The following is a 22,321-nucleotide window of genomic DNA, read 5'->3' on the forward strand; positions in this document are numbered from 1 at the left end:
GACCACTGAATGAAGATACTCGGGTCTATGCCCGAAGCAGTGATGGTTGATGGTATTTAAAATAGATTTCTCAAATATTTTTTTGAAGCGAACATCCAATCGCAATAGGCCTGTAGTCTTTGGCGAATTTAGGATTGCTATTTTTGGGAATAGATTTAACAAAGTACGTATTCCATATCCTCGGAAAGTGGTTTTCACTTAAGATTTTGTTGAAAATGTGAAGGTCTATGGTGTATACGCTGATTATCTTAATCATGAAGAGTGGGAATTTATTAGGCCCAATTGTGGCTTTATTCCGGAGGCTATTAACTCCGGCTAGATCTAACGCCATCTCTAGTGATATTGATTTCAGACAGTTCCGCATAGACCTCTATCTTCAGGTAACACTCTTGGGTCTTTTTGAATTTGCTAATCGCTTCACGGATTTTCTGTTTGATTTCCTCGGATTTCCTCACTATCAACTTGATTTTCTGCCAAAGGATTTCCTAAGGTGGCTTGGGTCCATTCTGAGAAGATGTGCTCGGGCATTATATCCGTACGTGTTTTCTTACTAGATATTCTGCTTCCTTGTTTTAAATGTGTTCGCACCATGTCATAATGGGCTTGACGTTTCAATCGAATGGAACTGTGCTATAGCTTATTTATATTGAATATAATCACGTAGATGAACATCCACATGTTATATATTGAATATAAACAAGCTATAGCACACTTCCATTCCAGTGTTGTTTTTTTTTTTTTTTTACATTTTCTGAAGAGATTTTAGTTGTTCTTAAAAAGCGTATATATACAATATACGCTTGCTCTTGAGACGTTTTATGTTGTTATATGTTTCTGTCATTTTACCAGTATTGGTTAATTTTATGTTAAATCCCAAGCATTGTCACTGTAACGGGTATTGTACCAGGCATCCATGTGACTATTCACTGAATGCAATAAAGATATATAATAATACTTTACTTGTGGAATAAACCAGGGATTTTCCCGATCGGAAATTAATGCGTTTTTATGCCCTCTCAAGAGCAATAAAGTGAATCTGAGAGTGCGTCTAAGGCATCGTCCGCAGAGAGTTGTAAGAGATTTTGCCAGTTAAAATTCATGAGCAGTTTCAAAATTACGTCTTTTTATATACTTGGTTCAGAAGATAACATCAGTGGTGTTGTTTTCCCACTTCCAGTTCTCGTTTTGTCTACACGTTTGACTTCTTAGGTTGTATTGGATTGAGAGGGAGGTGATCTGAAGCGAAGCGAGTCGTACTGTCAGTTAATCTGATGTATAGAGTACTGTACTATACCAGGTCAAGGCGCTGTGTGCCTCTTGTGAGGGCCATTTCAAAACCATCGAGAGGGTTTCCATCTTTGTGCTTAGGAAGAGGCATGTTCAAATCTCCCATCACGATAGATTCTAAATTTGTGTCCGAGTTTGCAACGAACCATGTAAGGAGTTAATTTCTGGCTTCGCTGTCATGGTTGGGTGGAAGGTATAGAATACAAATTTCTACATGCTTTGTACCTTCTCTGAAAGTTGCCGAGACTGCTTCAAAATTTTTCGAGTGTGACTCGTGGTTTTACTCCACAGAGAAATTATTCTTATAGAGTATCATTACTCCTCCTCTTTTGTTTTCCCTTCCTCTTGCAATGCATTTAAAACAAATTGTCAACCCGAGCATCTGTCTATTATTTTCGAGCCAGGTTTCAGTCAGGCAGAGAATTCATATTCTGGGCTTAATAGAAGGTTCTGCGAGGTGGGAAGCTTATTCGCCATGCTGAGTACATTTTGAAGAAAAAGAGACACTTGCATATTTTCTTTAAGTCGGGTGAGGACTTCCTTAATTGCTACTGTGTTACTCTAGTTGTGGGCTTTGTAGGATGTTCCCTGAAGCGTTTAACGACTGGGTCAAATGCTTTTGTCCAGTAATCGTGCTTCACAATTAATGGGGCATGAGATAGTGGAGGAGGAGTATGCTGGATATCTTGTTCGTACTTGTCGTACTTCTACGTTGATACCCATCCCATCTAAGCACATTTCTTTGATGACGCTTGGTGTGATACTGGGTTCAATTCGCGAGACAAAAAGCTTTCCTCTTGTTTATACTGAGGTCATGTTGTATCTTTCTGCAAGGCAAGGGTTATAATCAGATGGCAGGGATTGCTGGAGGGTGATCAGTAGGGTCGCTATTTGTCCGTATGGCATGTTGTTGCTGATGGGCACTTAGGAGATGGTGGTCGTTTTTAGTGGAATTTTGAGAGTTCGATTTTGTCGACAGAGAAACAACCTGAGCAAAGGTATGTTTCTGATTCATGTGTGCATTTGAGAGAGGGGTTGGTTTCTTTTTAATACGATCTTGGTTTGGAGGGGAATCATAACTGAGGATAGTGGTCACTGGACTGTTTTTCGACCTAGAGTTTGCATACCTTTTTCTGGAGGATTGATTTTTTGAATTATCAGTAATTTGAGGGGAGGGGGTGACTGCTCTTCGCAGGCATTAGCATCTTGAAACTCTACCCTACCTTTTGAGGGTAGTCATCAGTTGTGATTCAATGTGTGGGTTCTCCATCAGTTTCTCTCTTACAACTTTTGAAATGCCAGCTGGGCAAGCTTGCGGGTTTTCGAGTATCGGGTTATTTCGTCCGATAGGTCGTTAATTGCACATAGTTAAGTTAGGACTGTGTCTAATTTATCATCAGTTAGTTTCTGTTTGGCTATTAACATTCTTTTTTGTTCCTGCAATTCATGGTTTTCCTCTTGGATTCCTTGCAGAATTTTATAGTTCGGAAGGAGTTCCATAAGTAACTCTTCTAGTTTTTGTGACTCATGCTTAGAATAATACTGATCTGTTTTTCGCGATCATTCTGAGCCCCACTACAGCCTATTTCTTTTATGTAGCCAAGCGTATAATTTCCATATTGCTCTTCATTTGTTTTCTTGTGCTGGCAATCGTCTGGGCATGCATCACAATCTAAGATATCAATTAATGAGCCACTAAGTTTCCCGTTCAGCTCCGTTACAGGCGCCTCCGTAGCCAGGTGGGAAGGAGCAGCAGTGCGTAGCACACGCTTCTTGATTAGACTGGGGTTCGAGCCCGTCACCACCAAATACGGAGGATGCGGAAAGGTGAGGGAATGACCACCGCATATTCCCGGAGCAATATGGCCTTAGTTGCTAATGCTCCTAAAAACCAAATAACAAACAAACAAACAACAGCTCCGTTACCGTGAGGTTGTCGGAAACATGTGGTAAGGGTTCTTCAGTTTCTGAGTCGCAGTTGTCTTTGACGCGCGATTTATTCGCTGCATTTATTTCTTCCCAGTGGCGGATTCAGTGTAGGGGAACCGGGGTACGTGCCTCCCTGTTTTTTTTCCCGGAGAATATACACCAATAGTTTAAATTCCCTTCAGCTACAAAAAAGGAAAAAAAAATTTTCCATTGTTATAACATAGGATTTTTATCTATTTGTGCATTGTGGCTCAGCTATTTTCAAGTGACTGCAGTTGGCAACACTGATGCTAATGATGATCGCCATTCTAGTTCGAGGCATCACGCAGTTTGGTCGTGCGTAATGTTTACTTCAAAGTACAGTAAATTCAGACTATTGCTGTGTGCCTGTCTGTCACATTATGTTTGAGGGTCATATTTGTTTTGTTCTGTGCATTATTTTGTGCCTTGTTTGTGCACAAAATGGTGCCCCTCTGTCACAAATGTCATTTTTCTGGGTTCACCACTGTTTCTTCCGTTGTTCTGTGATATTATTCTCATTATGGGACCTGCATTTTGAGGAGAGGAACTTCTTTCGTCTGATTTGATTTAAGCGCACATTGTCAACTTGGAAACAGCAGCTCCCAATGATGCTGCCACATCGCGAGCACTTAATGGCGTATTTATTTTCAATTTTACATATGCCCCATACTTGTTCCGTCATATCAGATGGTTGTTTTTCCATAATTGTAGCGAATAAGACTGTAGGAGCGTTACTTGTATATTTAACTTAATTCTCGAGCGTTGGCCAGATATTTTACTTACGTCCCGATGAAGGGATGTTACCTTCAGGCTTTGTCATTCCTTGCCTAGGTATCCACAATTACATCGTGCTGTACTTAACTGACTGCTGGAACTACCAGTAGTGGGAAACACTGACACAAAGAACTCTTTGGCGTGGGATCACTCGAAACTCGGATATATTCCTCGTAGCATGAGTTTGTTCCCTGAAAGTTGTGCTCTCGCAGCCAATCCAATTCCGACTTTCGCTTTATCTTTATCCCTTTGGTTCCTGAAGCCACTCACTTTTCTACAGGCCTCACCTACTTTAGGTTTCTTCTCACTTTCTTGGATGATGCTTTTCTCCCCCTCCCATCTTCCTGTCTTCCTTCATCTTAACTATTTTGTACTATCCACATCGATCCCAGAGCGCTTCTGCTCTTATTATGGCCAGAGCACTGATGGTCTAGTAAGTGTTCCTATCTACCATGCCTTGGACGGATGCTGGGTGGTCCTTTCCTGGTGATCGTGCTTCCCGGTAATTAAGTGACCAATCGAACAACACAAACAAAAGACTACTCGCATAACCCATACAACCGTACCAACTCGTTTGGAAAGTTGTGCGACATCAGAGTACTTAACGTGGATTAGTGGGAGACCACAGTAATAGCTCAACAGTCGCACCCATGTCCACTTCTTTTAAGTAACAATAGGAAGAATTTGTTACTTGTTCCCTTCGCACAGATCCAGATCTCTGTCGAGAGAGTTGGCAACAACTATAGTCAGAAGTAATCTGTAGTGGTAGAAAGACCATAGGATAGAGCAGTTCTTCATGTATAGAATTTTAAAAATAATATAAACTGTAAATCGTTGGATGGTCTTTAAATAAACAGCTACTCAAACTTTTTTTATTAAAAAAAAATCTAAAAGTTCATACAGCTAAAACAAAGAACTCCATACTTACTTTCCCAAGCCCAGAATTCCAGCAGATCCCCGTTGGAGACATAGTAACCTCAGTTTTTCCACAGGATCAGAAACCTTGGACAACTGCCTACCAGCATTCTCTTTCATGAAATTTTCATTCCTTGTTTGGGCCGACACAGGTCGAGGCATCGCAACAGTTACTTTGTTTATGTAATAACAAAAACGATAGATTAATTTCAAAAATTAAAAAAAAAAAAAAAAAATCAGTCATGCATCATCTTTCTACATATCGCAAGTCTCTTCAAGCCTTACCAGATTTATTCATAGGTTTACAAAACTTACTTTACAACTTGGTTTCCACGTAAACACGCAGTGAATGGTTCATCGCATATCCAAAAGAAGACCTGATTTCTTATACCCCCGTACACATACCAGCTCGAATTCACCGGACGATTTGGTTGCTGGATAGTCTATTCAGCAACTGTATTTTATAAAGGAGCACTGTTTTATTCTATAAGGGAACTGTATTTTATTTTATTCCTCATTTTTGAAACCAACCAACAAGTTAGTTCGCTAGTGTGTTAATCTGTTTTTGAATATTTTGAAAAGAATTATCTCCTGTTTGAACTAGAGAACCGTTTGAAGACGAGGCTAGTCAGCCCCAATCAGATGTAGCAAGGTGACTCAATGTTGAGCGTGCATCTGGCTGCAGAATTTTAATAAGGTTCCAAGAGTGAGAGATTAGTACTAGAAGACCTAGTGGGGTAGATATGGACAGTTAATTTGATTAAAGATTACCTTCCACTGTTGGCACGAATTCGCAGGTCAATAACCCTATCTCCACTGCCTTCTGATATCACAGTAACTAAAGAATTGTTTGCTTCTACCATAAGGATTTTTTGGCGGTCATTGAACACTCACAGCCAACCCACAATCTCTCCGCGCGCATTTTAGCCTGAGTTGCTAATGCATCAATAAAACCTAAACATAATCTCTCCTTAAAAATTTATCAAACAATTTCAATCTACTTTAACATAATAATCAGAAATAAGTTTTCTTTCCTCCTTATCTCTCTATGTGGTAAGAAGCTTTGAACTTGTATACTTATTGTTGTGTTTTTTTTTTGTTTTTTTTTTTTAAATAACAATGATCTGTTTTATTTACGTACTGGATTTGCAATTGCTGTTTATATCAGCTCTCACAGCCATCCTGGTAGGGCCGGTGGAGAGAATTTGAGGCTTCTTACATCACCAGAGACGTCAAGTTGCAAAACCTTCAATCTCCAAAATAGGAGTACCATCAAACCCTTTTCCGTGTTTACACAACTTTTTTTTTTTTTTTTTTTTTTTTGGGAGTAGCCTTACGATCTATAGCTGACTGTAGTTCTAATCGTTTAAGCAAATGGAAAATCCATGCAATCAATTTCTCCAGATCGGATAACCTCTGTTTCACTCGTACGTGCGCCTCCGTAGCCAGGTGGGCAGGAGCAGCAGTGCGTAGCACACGCTTCTTGATTAGACCGGGGTTCGAGCCCGTCACCACCAAATACGGAGGATGCGGAAAGGTCAGGGAATGACCACCGCATATCCCGGAGCAATATGGCCTTAGTTGCTAATGCTCCCAAAAAAAAAAAAAAAAAAAAAAAAAACATTACCATTTTCTATTTACCAGTCTATTTTTTAATTCATCTCCTCACAGCAGATGAACTGGAAATAGACTGGTAAACAGTGCATCAAAGCAGGGAATGCAGAAAGCAATTCTTCAGTAAATTGCAAAATATTGAAACCAATCGCTAAAATTAACAGGGCTAGTCAAATGTGAGCATTTGAATGTTGTCCTCTTCATCAGCCAAGATTAGAAGCAAAGTCCATGAATGGATAAAGTTGGATAAATCTTGTAATTGTTTAATTTAATAACGTGTCTACACAAGCCAAAAACATGATAACCAAAGTATGTATAGTCCAACGTATCCGAATATTGACTTGGCTAGCTTCGGATTCTGGTTTATACCGTGTCAGTGGCTTAATCAACTTCACGTTAAAGTGTTGCCTTTTGGTTATCTAGGTGGTTAGAATTTATCTCAATAACTTTCAAAATGCATAAAATCAGCCCACCCTTAATGGAACAAAAAACCTCACCAGCTCATTTAGGCTCATTCAGCAGCAAACATGTGCAAACTTCGAACGATCTTCGACACAAGAATCTCATGTCTCTTAACGTCATGCAAGAAGTTTCAGAGGATAAAAATGGCGATTTACTTTATTGAACACTCAGTTGGAACAAGGAAAACGTGTTATATGGAGCTGTACTCCCAGAGAATCGACTTAAATGGATGCAAGAGAATCGCATTATACTCAATTTCACGAAAACTGGTATCAGCATGGATGGAAGAAGCCCTTAACCTATCCGCCCCCAGTCATCCGAATGGAGCTTTCCAGAGAGTACATTAAGAAAACCAATTCCATGCTGGAAAAATCTACTGTGGAAATATAAGCCAATACCTCGCTTCCCTTTCAACAGAATTCTTACATATTTAGAGTATCGACCACCTGGCTTAGCTACAGCTTTTATCAGTTTGCCAAAAAACGTGTGCGAATATCAAATTAATTTTCACCGACTCCACAGCACCCTCGTTTCTTAAATGCTTGGAAAAATACATTTTAAAAAAATCTATTTGAACAAAATAGATGTGCACATTAGTCGGAAAACAACGATTGTGCAACGGTGAATATATCAACTGTTGCCTGCCTGCTCCACTCATTAATTTATTAAATTCACCCTGCACTCAAACGCCGACGATGCATGCAGTATTTATTGATCTAAAGTCACTGTTTGATTCTGTTCAAAATAGCCATCAGCATCACCTAAACAGTGATGCTGAATAGCCATTAAAGAAGTTCTATGAACATAACTTTTTTTTGGTCTCTTCATTGAATCCAGATATTTCAAAGTATATTATATTAACAAGTAGATCCTAATCTATGCTTGGGTTAAGGACAAGAACTTCAACCATCTAAAAGTATTTTGTAGTTTCTTCAAAGATACTTTTTCCCAAAATCACTGAAGACGTTTTTGGAGAATCCGAAATTGAATCCGTATAAAACATAACATATGGCAGAGGATCCTCTGTGCCAGTTAACACAGAGCTTTTCAAATTAGTCTCATTATATCTTGGCATTTCGTTTCGTGTTCCAAAGGGTGTGCCATATTTGGCAATCATATCAGCACCGTCTAACATCTGATTTACTTTTACTGCATATATCGATGTAATTTATCGAATAAAATTATTATTTAGTAATACATTAAAAAAAAAAAAAGTTAATACATTTATGTTATTGCTTGCTTTTTGCTTGGCAACCGTTTAGTTCTAAAACACGTTCTTTTTCTTTGAAAACTGACGTAGTCGATTTCCGATTGAATTGGTTAAGGCTCTCTCTCTCTCACGCACACACACACACACACATTTGGCCTGAAACAAAGGAAGTTGCGTATTGGTTTTATTACTTAAAAGATAAAATAATATCTTTTAAGTAATAAAAGATAAGGATGGGATGGCGAATTGTGATTGGCACGCAAACAAAAAAAAAAAAAAAGTTTGGGTAGCACTGGTTTGTGGTTTTGCCACTTTTCACTAATTTAGAGAAGTCTGGGTTTAGAGAGTGGAGAAAGCCGGGATCGACATGATGCCATGTCGATCCCGGCCTTGCTCCTTCTACTTAAGGAGAAATTTCATATTCGAGGTGATATGCTGTGCTTTTTGGAATCGCTTCTCTGTCACAGAAAACTTATTCTCTATCGGCAACAACTTGTACACTGTCTTCACAGCCACCCTTTCCTGCGATATTACTGCTGTAGTACCGCTGGGGGGGGGGGTCCTTATCTGGTGTCCTGTTCACGGCTATCATCCTGCCCATTATTGCCTCCATGAATGGTCTCTTATGCTATGCCGATGACCTCAAATTAACCGGGCGACAACCCCGTTCAGCTCAGTAACAGGATCAATTCCCAACTTAAGAATCTTGAATTGTACCTGGCAAACTTCAATCTAAAAATCAACCCACAGAAGTCTGCTCAGGTTATATTCTCCCTCAAATCCATCCATGCCAACAGTACTCAAAGTGTCAATTGCAGGGGCACGAATACCAAACGTACCCTCCCACAACAGACCTTGGCGTTCCGTTTGATCAAAGGATGTCCTTTGTCAACCAGATCGACAAAATGAGTACCAAATTTTCTCGTCTACGGTAGATCTCAAAGCAGCAGCTGCTACACGTCCGACATCCTCTCACTGTTAAAAAGTTCATCACCCCCACCGTCCACCCCGCTATTCTCTATGGTGCAGAAATATGGGCCTCTGCTGCACCTACAAACCTCAAGCGGGTGTACACCGCTGAATACTGGTTACTGAAATGGGCCAATAACAAGCTTCGTCTTCCTCCCGCTACCACAACCACCATGATGGCACAAGCACTCGACATCCCGAGGATGAAGCTCCTGATCGTGGAAAAGAGGCTGGTCTTCACAGCCAAACTCATCACAGGCCAGATATGATATCCAAATATTTGGAACGCTTGCTCTTGGAGGATCCCACAGCCAAGCCTAAGGTCGGTACCAGCACTTGTGGCTCACCACAACAGGCTTGTACTCACTGAGAGATTTCTCCCCAAGCAGATGCTCGCCGCCTTGAACCGTGTGGATGCCGACATCGACAGGATAATACGTAACAAGAAGGACAGACAACTTTATCAAAGCCCTTGAACCCTGAGTTATTGCCAAGTTGTACTATATAAGAAAAAATAAGACTATATCACTGATTTCTAAACGCAGTCAACGATTTACTGCACCTGAAATCCGAGCCGAGTTCGATAGGAACAGAGAAACTCCTGTGAATCTACTGTAAAACATTATCTTCTACTGTAAAACTTCGTAAAATCTAGACCAAGCAGGATTTCATGGTCGTTAGGTGTCCAAAAACCCTTATTAAAACAGGAAAATCGAAAGAAACTTTTGGCTTGGGCTCTTAGTCTAAACCAAACGTTGTTACGTGCGGTTGTTGCGCAGCTATCAATTGAAGAGTGAAAAAAACGTTCTGTGTACTGATGAATCCAAATTTCAAATTTTTGGATCCAAGCGATCAACTGAAGAAAAAATTGTCACATTGTTCAGTGCCTTCAGCCAATCACAGTGGTTCCAACGTGGTCTGGGGTTGCTTTTATCTTTCTGGAGTGGGCATTAGAATTGAAGGAATTTTAAGAAAAGAAGGTTAAAGCAATATCTTCTGGAGCTCAGCTTTGTGGAAGAAATTTTTGTATTACAAGAAATGACCAGAAACAAAACTCTAAGTTGTGCAGGGACCTTTTTAGTAACTAAACAACAGGAGGGGTATTGTAAATTATGGTGTGGCCACCCAATCGCCAGACTTAACCCCAATAGAGCTTTTATGAGATAATCTAGAGACACTATTATAAAATTAATCGCCAGAATGTCACGCTTGTGTAAGGCAGTGATAAAATCTCAAGTTTGATGAAAAATCCGTATATACGTAGTTGTTAATACTAATCATTTCAATATTTTTTGCTGTAAATTTTTAAATGCTTAATAAAAAAAAAATCTTAAAATATTTTGTAGTAAATTTTTTTTTTTTTTTTTTTTTTTTTATATTAAACCTTACACTGCTATAGATAATTTCAAAAAATTTTTTTTAACGAAAACTGTTGTCATACCCTGTGATTCCGACTTTTAGGCGTGAGTGTACTTCGAACTGACTCAAACATATTGAACTCCTACTCAGTAGGGCAGATAACTTCCAAACTCTGGAGAAATGTGGAGGGCCAAATTTCCTTTCCTCAATAAACAGACTGTCGACCACCATCCCAAGTGACTGTGTTAATGCGTATCGTCAAAAAGAATAGGGCTGTTCGCATGTCACTTGCAATTCCATGTAATAATATCACATTTTTTTTCAGTGAATTAGGCTAATCGCTTTTGTACTTAGATATTGTTTTCTTAAATTTGTTACCTTGCTTTGTTAAGCGTGTCCTTCAACATGTAAGGTCTCTTTTCATTTGTTATATAAATCGGTGCTATATATCCTGTGGTTAATAAAAAAAAAAAATGTATTATTAGAAATAAACATGACACAAACATTGCTTTACCTTTACCTATTTCAGGCTCTATATTGAACATCCAGGTCATGAAACTTAATGCCTGTCATCAGTATTACAGTGCTGCACAGATGTCATCATGATGTTTTAGAAGGGGGCTTTCCTCGCCTTTCTCAAGTGAATAACAGTTACTGAACTAAATTGCGGAATTTAGTTAGTAATAAGTATATTTTTAATAATTACTAATATATATAACTTAGAATAAAAATAAGTAGAGAAGCAAATTCTCATATGGCATATCACAAGCTGTATTCACAACAATTTTAATTATGCATTTTCCTAACCATAATGATAGATTTGGTTCAGTTTAAGCAGAGTAAGTTATAGTCCCGGTTCATTGTCGTTAAAAATCAGTGCCTATTTGTATTAATAGTTTCGTGTTGCATTTTTTTCACTATCTACTCAGTGGGAAGGCCTAGAACAGTCGCTAATCCTGGTCACGCGCATCTCTAGGGATACTTGAAAATCGGGTACTCAAAAATAATGAGAAAATACTAATTAATTGACTAATGTATATATGCTTTAATATTATTTTTATTATATAATCAGTAACATGTAAAATAAGGATAAAATAATAAAGTAACACATAAACTGATAGAGAAGGAACGACTCTTTTTTAAAAACAATTAAATAAATCAATAGGAATAATAATAAATAAATAAATCTCCGAAAGTCCGGTTTAAACGTGACTCGCAACCAAGCTTTTTCCCCGAAATGTGTGAAAGGTCTGCAATCATAACGATTGTGTTAACCACTAGGACTTGCTGGTGTTAGGACAGTGCACTTGATATTTTTTTCCTCGAGAATTTCAAAATAAAAATCGCTCCTATAAATGTGTTATAATTATCATAATAAACATTCAAAATGAAAAAGATCTCAAAGAAACAGCAACACGAAGAATTTTTGCTGTAAACTAAGAAATCAAATCAGCTGTGATCTGTTTTCCTTCTCCATTCAATGCACTTTGGAATAAATGCGTGTGTGCAGCCATCCAAAGCGCAATTTGCAACCCTTAGGGAATCTTTTTTACTCACTATTCCATTCACAACTTCGTGCGAGTCAACCACCCTTGAAATAATGTTCAGCGGCTTGTGTCGATAATTTAATGTCATCGCTTTGTTTCGTTTATGGCTAAATATACCGCACCGTTTTGCTGTAACGGAGCTAAGTGCTGTTTCGACGTACGTGAAGATAAAAATGGACAACGCGCAGAGTTTTTTGCTGTAAGTTATCGGCCACTAATATACCATTTAATTTAAAATTATAATGAATTTGAATTGTTTCGTTCTAGTTTTCTGTTCCATTGAGCAAGCTGTCTGTAGTTGTTGAACCTATTCAATCATTAAAATTTCTACAATAAAAAAAAATTAATTAATAAAATAGTCCCAATAACTTTTTACAGAAAGTCAGATTAATCTGTACAATTCTACACCTAGATACTTTATTGAAAGGAGTGTTTTTTCTCTTTTTTTTTTTTACAGTTAAACTATATATAAAAGATAGTAACGAATTACTATAGCAGTATTTTATTATATGACTAAATGATGCAAGGAAACATTTTTTACTCTCATCTATAAAAAAAAATATATATATATTAATTTTTCCCGCTTTTGAACTCTGCAAGGAATTCATTCCTTGCAGAGTTTGTATAAGGCAATGGCTTGCCTTGAGTACTGCGTACAGGTCTGGAGGCTCATTTTAGGAAGGATGTAGAGTTGCTTGAGCGAGTACAGAGAAGGGCAACAAGATTTGTGGGGGAAACGAAGGGGTCCTCTTACCAAGAAAGGCTCAAGTTCTGCAAATTGTAGCGTCTGGAGACTAGGCACCTGCAAGGTAATCTGATTGAGGTGTATAAGGCCTTCAGTGGGTTGAGCAGGCTCAGTTCTGATGAGATTCTTCCTCTTGCTCAGATTACGAACCTGAGGGGGGGGCATAAATTCAAATTGAGGAAAGACAGTTGTAGAATAGATGTGCGGAAATTTGCCTTTAGCCAGCGGGTAGTTGATTGCTGGGACAAACTTCCATCTGTCTTTGTGGAAGTTAATAGCCTAAATAAATTCAAGGAGGAACTGGACAAACTTTTAGAGGGAATGGATGTGTGAAATGGCTTTTTTTTTTGCTGATGCTACATAAGCACTTGCTTTCTTGCATCCCATGCCTCTGATCTACAATAGAGAAGAGCACGGGCTTTATATTCGTGAACAGCTCGGGTTAGTGACTACTAGTATATAATCTGTCCCAGGTCAGGAATCATAGGTATAATCAGTCATATAATAGAAGAGACCTTGGGCATCAGGTATACTCATCTTGATAAGAATATTACAACTACTGACCTGAACGTTAAACAATTTATTTAATAAATTATTAAATAAATTGTTTAACGTTCAAGTCAGTGGTTGAAATATTTTTATCGATATAATCTGTCATATTACAGCGCACAAATATTAAATAACATTTTAATAATGAGAAATAATAGGGACACTTTATACACCACATTTCTACAAGGGAATTCTTTCTCCTTTTTATCAGTTGTAAAATTTAGGTCTGAAAGTTTGACACCTGTTGGTGATATAATGATCTAAAATGAAATACGTGGTATGAATGGAAGCAGTTTAATTTTTTAAAAACAAAAATTGGCTGAAATTAGAAATTTATTTACATACAGACATGCAATGTGTGCATAATACACTCGGTCTCGAAGTCACGTACTTCGTGAAGTACGCGACTTATTCCCCCACACTTATGTTCGTAACTGTTTGTACTGTAGTTGCAGTATGTCCTTTTTATGATGGCAGTCGGCGACTCGTGAGAGGGGGAAGGGAAGGAATGAAAAATGGAAGGTCAACATCATAGCGAACACACAATAGCGGCTTTTTGTTCGGACGAGTAAGAATTCCATAGTTGAACTAGATGATATTGTGGGAACTGGATCTTTCTCCTTTGTTATACTTATTTTAATTTCTTTAACTATATAATTTTATTGCTTTCTAATACCCCCCAGCTTAACAACAACTACCCACAATTGGGTAGTTGTTGATAAGTTTGAATTCAACACTGGGGTCCTCACTCACTCCAAGGCCCACAAGCTACCTGACTGCGCTTCTATCCTTTTACAGAAAACTTCGTTTCATGAGGATTATTTTATTCCCTCTTTCTCCTCTTGTTCACGATACTAAAGTGGTTTACTGTAGAGCTGTATGTATTTCTCTGTATTGATCAGATATTTTCATTTTTTATTAACATTAACAAGTTTATTATTCAGTATTAATCATATGGAATTTACAAACACATAATTAAGCAATACAAATACAAGGTTGGCTGGTATATACTCTCCTCTACAGTTATACATAATTCTACAGTTCGCTACTCTTTTAGCCAATTCCATGAAAGGGTTTCTTAATATAATCTTATAAATATACCATTATATATATTGTACACTTTCATTGTCTTATACTTTCGGTTTCGTTTTAGATTCGTTTCTCGGCATGTCTCGACACATCTTTCCTTTAAATACAAGCATTTGGTATTAGCTCCCTTTTATACTAACGCTTACAAATCCCAGAGCCCTTACTACATGATTGGGTTTTACAACTCCAGCAAGCTTGTGTTAGTTAATAACTTTTTCTGTGCTTTTTTTTTTATCTTTCTGCTGTCTAATTCTAAATTTCTTCCCGTTCGTTAAACTATTAGTGTAATACGAGGGTGAAACTTTCCTACTTCTCTTGCTATTTTTCGTCTTTATTTATTTAAAATACTCATTTTCCTTTTCCCATCCTCAATTTAATACCTCACCCTTAATAAGCATTTGCTTGTTCCAAATTTATTTTTTAAATACATTGATTTCTTATCTATACAAAATTAAATCCTACACTAAATTCCACATATTTATATTAAACATATTGATATTAACCATTTTTATCCCAACTCAATACTTATTTTTACCTAAATAAATTGCACTGCATTGGGACTACCTTGTCCATACTGTATTAAAAAGTGCTAATTTCATTTCATTCCTTTTTGGCCTTTCCCTTTTCTGCTACTATGGACAAGTATAGAAACGCAGTTCCTGATACATGGTCAGGTGTAGTCTCCCTAATGAAATACCTGGTCATGTATCAATATTTATTTCTGCTGACATCAAATCAAGCATTTTTTGCATTACCTATATTAGACCTTTTACTAAAATTGTTTCCCCCCCATATCTGACGACAGCTATACCATTTACATTTTATTTTATTAATATTTTGTTGTACTAATTTTACTTTACAGTTCCCCCGCTTTATATTGGCTTAGCAATTCAGCCCATATTTTACTTAATTCATCATAACCTCTAGGAGTCTAGGGTATTAACATTCTTTCACCTTTCGTTAAATCTACTACTTCTAATCTTCTTTTTCTACTTTCCGCACCCTTATAGTTACTGGCACCTTGTGTAACTTTCACATCCATTTATACTTACTGAATTTAATTTAATATTAACACACACACACAACGTACATACAATTTCATTATACTCTCACTTTTCCCGGATACACTAGGGCATCACAGTCGGGTACATTACCTTCTTTGGTTCACATATACAGAGTGAATCTCAACTTTAAACTCTTGCTCCCTTATACCTGACAATATTTTCAGATTTATAGTTCTACACATGCCTCTTTGTCACAGAAAGGTAATATTCTATTCCCATCCTTTATTAAATTACTCAGACCAACCTATATGCCTTGCATAATGTCTCTGATTAACTATCAGTTTTTCAGAGCACTTACTTGTACCATTTCTTCTTGCCTTCTCTCCCTTTTCTTTATCTTTCTTCTAGATAGATTTCCTTCTTACAGGATTTCTACGATCTGTCGTCTTCCTTGAATGGCTTCTGCATGACTCTTGCTTGACATTATTCTCTTTGATGCGGCTGTCACAAAGGTTCTGTTTACTATTGAACGCCTCTTCTCCTTGCATAGGAAAGATTTCTGGTGCTTCTCGTCTCGGCACTATTTCTTTAAACACGCCTTTACCTGCAGACTCTTTCCACTATTACTTACTAGGTACGCTTCACTACCCCACACTACCTTCCAAAAAAAAAAAAAACAGAACTTTTTTTATTACTACTATCTTCTCCCTACTTTCATACTTTGCCCTTTCACCATCTCACCTCCACCAACCTTTCTTCACCACACCAAAAGAAGAAAGCTCCCTCTTCTCTCACCTCGACCAACCTTTCACTCCAACCACCAAAAGGAAAAAGCCCCTTTCCTTTTGGTGGTTGGTCACTAAAGCTATGAGGCTTCTCATAGCAACTAAAGCTATGAGAAGCCTCATAGCTTTAGTTAGAGAGGCGCCTCCGTAGCCAGGTGGGCAGGAGCAGCAGTGCGTAGCACACGCTTCTTGATCAGACCGGGGTTCGAGCCCGTGACCACCAAATACGGAGGATGCGGAAAGATCAGGGAATGACCACCGCATATCCCGGAGCAATATGGCCTTAGTTGCTAATGCCCCAAATAACAAACACACAACAAGCTTTAGTTAGTTGCTTCATCGCTTATTCTAAGCCACCGCAGTAACTACTTAAAATAAGCAACCATTGTGGTTAGTATTGTATTTAAAAACGGCAACTGCCTTGGTGTTAAAATTAATTAGAATAAACGCCGAGAAAGTTATTATGGGGAAAATTACTGCATTGGATTTGTAATTTGTGCCGAGGCAAATAAATCGCGATGCGCAAGTTTATTTTGTAAATTGAATATATTTTGTGGTCAGCTGGAATTATTTTAGAATTAGCGTTAGTAGAGGCATATGATGCAAGAAAGCAAGCTTTACGTCAGCAAAAAAAAAACAAAAAAAAAAAAACCCTTCCCATTTCACTTGTCTATTCGTTCCAAATGTTTGTCTAGTTCTGCCTTGAATTTATTTAAGCTATCAACTTCCACAACAACAGATGGAAGTCAGTTCCAGCAATCAGTTACCCACTGGCTAAAGGCAAATTTCTGCACATCTATTCGACAACTGTCTTTTCTCAATTTCAGTTTCAATTTATTTCAATTCTCAATTTCAGTTTATGCCCCCCCCCCTCAGGTTTTTAATCTGCGCAAGAGGAAGAATCTCATCATCATTGAGCCTGCTCAGTCCGTTCAAGGCCTTATACGCCTCAATCAGATCGCTTCGCAGGTGCTTACTCTCCAGACGCTGCACAACTTAAGCCTTTCTTCGTAAGAGCACTTCTTTGTTTCCATCACAAGTCTTGTTGCCCTTCTCTGTACTCGTTCTAGCAACTCTACATCCTTCCTAAAATGTGGCTTCCAGACCTGTACGCAGTACTCAAGGTGTGGCCTTATACAAAGAGATAATCACCTCTTTATCCCTGCTCGCAAAATTCCTGTATATCATTGACAAGACCCATGACCTACTCCGGAAGCCTGTCTGACTGCGGTATTCTCCTCCACTACCCTGAGTGTAACACCACCAAGTTGTACATTTCTCTGGGGTTACTGCTACCCATATGCAGTACTTTGCATTTGTCAGTGTTAAACTTCAGTCGCCCCTTCTCAGCCCATCTGCCCAACTTCTCCAGGTCCTGTTGCAGCAGCACACTATCATTACTGTTATTAACAACCCTTTCGAGAGAAGACTGGAACTTTCGCCTCCAACCGAATTATTCGGACACGGTGTGATAAAAAGCCTATAAAAATTCCTTCTGGCCTGACGCGATTCGAACTCTGGCTTTTCTAACGTTGTGCTAACGGAAGAGCAAACCGGAAAATGCTTTATTTATATGGAAATTGCAATGATTTCCTACATATCATTTGATATATTTAAACCATGCTAAATACAAGGTTTCACATTTAAAGTTCGAGGACTGACTCCATTGCATGCATGTCATTTGCAGGACGCCGTGGCAACTAACTCACATGACTGCTTCTTTCTAAAAGAACTGTCATTTGTGTAGTCTTGTGTTGTATGTATTGTTCAAAGCCTTGTCATTGTTTTAAGTAATAGAGCAAAATATTCAAGTTTGCAAAAGTGCGACTGAAACCTGCGAATTGATAAAAAACAAGTTCATGGTAATGATGCTCTATTTCGCTTGCATGTTTTTCGTTAGTTTGCAAGATTTCGAAGGAAGTGTGAGGATGTGGAAGAAGACGACCGCTGTGGGCGTCCAGGAACGGTCAGAAAAGTTTGCAGACTGATTGCACTCGATTGTCGAATGAAGAAAGAACAACTTCATTAACAGAGAAACAATTCGTGCAATTGTGACAGATTTGGGCAGAAAAAAGATTTGCATTAGGATCGTTCCGCACTGTTTGACTGATGAATAAAACTACATACACTGAACATTTATTCAAGCTGTTGCTGAATGATCCCTCCTTGCTTGGTTCGATCATAAGAGGTGGCGAGTATGTTAATCGGCGCTATGCATTGTCCCATAAAAGGACAATTGCATAGAGTGGCGATTAACATTCTCTCCGAGACACAATTTCCTTTTGAAAAATCGAACCGAAATGATATCGATTACTTTCTTTGATAGCAAGGTGACTATTCACAAGGAATTTGTTCAACCAGGATAGACAGCGAGCAAGAATTTATAGTTTTGCCTGTGATCTGGGCTGTGCGAAGCACTCTTCATCTTTTCACAACTATCATCACTTTGCATATCTTTCCTTTACTGTGAATGCAGTGAGGAAACTGGATAGCTGTCGTTGTTTCTTCTTCTGGTTTGGAGCCAAGCCATGCAAATTTCACACTCAGTGGCGATGCGACCGTGTGTCGGTTCAACTGTTATGTTGAACAAGTGGCCTATCATCCTATGACACGCTACCAGGTGCCTTTCCAAAAAGAAAAGGGAAAAATGAGAACGTTATTTACTGCACTGGGATCCAAAATCATGATGAATTTATTGTACCGGGATCCAAGGTCATGTTGAACGATTCCAGGAGAGAAGAGTGGGGGAGAGGATTGTATTTTCCTAATACTGTTTGATTTTTGTGCTATTTGAACTAATACTGTTTTTGATCCGCAGGAAAATGAAATTTACATAGTATTTATTATTTATTTATGCCTCTTTTATTATACTGGTCTTATTTGGATCGAGAAAACATACTAAAGTGTGGGAGCTTCTTAATATTACATACTCAGTGTCCTCGTGCTTGACCACTCAGCTACGAGTGGCCAAGCACGAGGGTACAAAAGGTGCACGCGACTCGAGGGACAGTGTTTCAATCCGCGTGACTACTAAATAAAGTAAAATGTTCTTATGAACTCATCTGGTCCTATGTGGTCAGCCCCCATTATAAACAAAAACTTTTTATTTATAAATTGTGAATTTGTTCACCTAGATTCATAACTTAAGAAGACAAAATTCACCTGTTTAAGTAGAGCGCCTGTAAATTTAATATATAGGCTATGAAATTACCAGCTTGTAATAAAACTGCATTTAATTTACATGCTGGAAAAGAAAAAAACAAAACAAAAAACCGCTTGCCACTTCTAAAATTTTCTGAGAGACATCTATAAATGTCTGAAGTAATCGTATAACCCACTTCTTTGACCTGAATAGTTCTTTTAGAGTTGATTAAGATTCATTTGTGTATCTTGCAAGAGTCAATAATACAAATTGATATCCGGAATTTATGTGAAACTTTATGCCCTTGCTTGTAAAAGAAAAGGGATAACTAGAACTATAATAAGCTTAGAAACTTTTTTGGTAAAGCGATGGAGCTATATTACGCGGTGTACGGTCTCTTACCTTCCACGTAATCACCAGCGGTATATTGGAAAGATAAGGTCTGTATATAGAAAGAAGGTAGGGGAACAAAACGGTTATTGAGGTAGCTGCTTTGTTTCGTGCAAGAAGACAGTAAGACAGACATTATTTCTGTTCCAAAAATAATGATTAGCTTAGTGTGCCACTAGAAAAACAGGACGCCTACAAAAATATAGGTGAATTAGTTTTGCACCATTAGTAGTTATCAAAACTTCTTGGTGGTAATATAAATTGTAAGAAGGACCAAACTATACGGACAATAAGAATCCCCCCTCCCCAAGGTAGAAATTTCAGAGCAGTAACTGTTAGTCAATTTGTAATCGTCTTTATTTTGTAATAATATTGAGACGCCAGTAACTATTACTATTACGCAGAAACTGGTGAATAATTATTCCCCCGCTTTTTATTTGATTTCTTACAATACAGATGAACCTAATTAAATTTTATGACATATGATGTATGTAATTAGAGATATTTTATATTTTGATAAATCTATGGCGAAAAATTGTGTACTCGTACTGTAAGGCGTGTGCATTTACAAACATACATTTGTTGAGAACACTAATACGGGGTTTCCGTGACAGTTTAATGGTTTTGCCATATCACTTTGAAGATTCTGAGTTCGAGGGTGGGGGGGGGAGAACAGTTTTGTCTGCATAAACAAAACTGAAACACACACATTATTTACTTTCTTCTAACCCCTCCCCTAGAATTTACCACTGCATTGCTTTGCTTTGATTCAGTTCTTGGAATTTCAAACAAAATTCTTCAAAATATTATTTGAGACAGATTTGAAGAAAGGGGGAGGGGAGCGTAAGATTTTCTTCTCCTTTTTTTCCTTCATTTTTTGTTAATCAAAAAGGGAATAGTATTAAAAATGCTATTAAAAATGTTCTTACCAGCTGCGTGGTGTCTGGCTGCGAGTTTCATAAAAATGTCTCATTTTAAAGATATGATTAAATATCTCAATTTGGCCCCCCCAAAATTATGGTAGACCGACCGCTGAAATTTGAATCGTAAAATTGGATTTTCGTAGTTATTTTTTAGACTTGAGATTTCGATTGTTTGCTTTAAATTTTATTTTCGCATTTAATCCCTCCTCAGTGCCAAATTAAATATTAATCAAATGTTTATTGTCAATACAACAGTATTTAGAATATGGGAGGGTGCCAATACCTTATGCCAGACTAGTAAAGCAGAATGGGTCTTAATTGGTCTCTTGCCATAATAGGATGTTTAAATTCGACAGTTCTCTGGAAACACAAATCTTGTCAAGGATAACAGTATCTCATTTTTTCTTATAACCTATATCCAAGTTAGTATTAGTGCGAGAAATAATGCAAGAAAGTAAGCTTATAGCATCAGCCAAAAAAAATTCCCATTTCATCTATTCACCTCCAATAGTTTTTCTAGTTCTTACTTGAATTTATTCAAATTACTTCCACAACTACGGATGAAGCTTATTCCAGAAATTAACCACCTGTTGGCTGAATTCAAACTTCCGCACATCTATTCAGTAACCATCCTTCTCCAATTTTAATTTATGCCCCCTTATGTGCATAGTGTGAGCCAGATGAAAAATTTCACCAGCATTGAATTTGCTCAAGCCATTCAAAGCCTTAAACACTTCACTCAGATCACCTCGCAGGTGCCTAGTCTCCAGACGCTGCAGTTTGCAGAACTACAGCCTTTCTTCGTATGAGCACTTTTTTTTTTTTCTTCCCTCGCCAATCTCGTTGTTCTTCTCTGTACCCGTTCCAGCAGCTCTACATACTTCATAAAATGAGGCTTCAAGACCTGTATGCAGTACTCAAGATGTAGTCTGACCATTGCCTTATACAATGGGATAATCATCTCCTTATCCATACTAGCAAATTCCTATATATCATTGACAAAACCCCATGAGCTTGCCTGGCAGCCTGTCCGTACTGCTCAGAGAATTTCATATCAAACTGCACAATTACCCCCAGGTGTTTTATAATTTTCCACTACCCTTAGTGTAGTACCACACAGTTGATGCATTACTCTGAGATTACTGCTACCCATATGTAGTACCTTCAATATTAAACTTCAATTGCGATTTCTCAGCCCATCTCTAATTTTTCTAGATCCTCTTGCAGTAGCATGCCATCATTACTGAAATTAAACCACCCTGCCAATCTTTGTCATCTGCAAACTTGGACATTAAGCCTGACATTTCTGTGGTTATCAACATAATTGATTCTGTGGTTATCAACATAATTGATAACCACAGAAAACAGCAATGGGCCCAACACCGAACCTTGGGGAACTCCATTAATAACATTAGTCCATGAAGAGCAGTGTATATTGATAACCACTTTGTCTTCTCCCGATCAACTATCCCTTTATCCATAGTAGTAACTTTCCCTTCATGCCACACTGCTCCAATTTGTACAGCAGTCTTTCATGCGCAGGCCTACAGTATAAAAAAAAAAAATTAACGCGTGCGTATCCTGTACGCACGAAAGATGTTTTATGT

General features: G+C 38.0%; 1 protein-coding gene across 1 annotated transcript in view; it reads right to left on the reverse strand.

The window, feature by feature from the left end:
• The window catches only part of LOC150078965 (calcyphosin-like protein), a 54,893-nt gene that overhangs the window by 18,754 nt on the left and 13,818 nt on the right, over positions 1–22,321 (reverse strand). Inside the window, exon 2 of the mRNA XM_090382604.1 lies at positions 4,940–5,099. Coding sequence (XP_090238730.1) covers positions 4,940–5,088 — 149 coding nt within the window. The 5' untranslated portion in view covers positions 5,089–5,099. The remainder of the gene's footprint in view (positions 1–4,939; positions 5,100–22,321) is intronic.

This window comes from Mastigoproctus giganteus, chromosome 10, assembly GCF_048544385.1.
Source record: "Mastigoproctus giganteus isolate SK-2022 chromosome 10, ASM4854438v1, whole genome shotgun sequence".
Lineage (NCBI taxonomy): Eukaryota > Metazoa > Arthropoda > Arachnida > Uropygi > Thelyphonidae > Mastigoproctus > Mastigoproctus giganteus.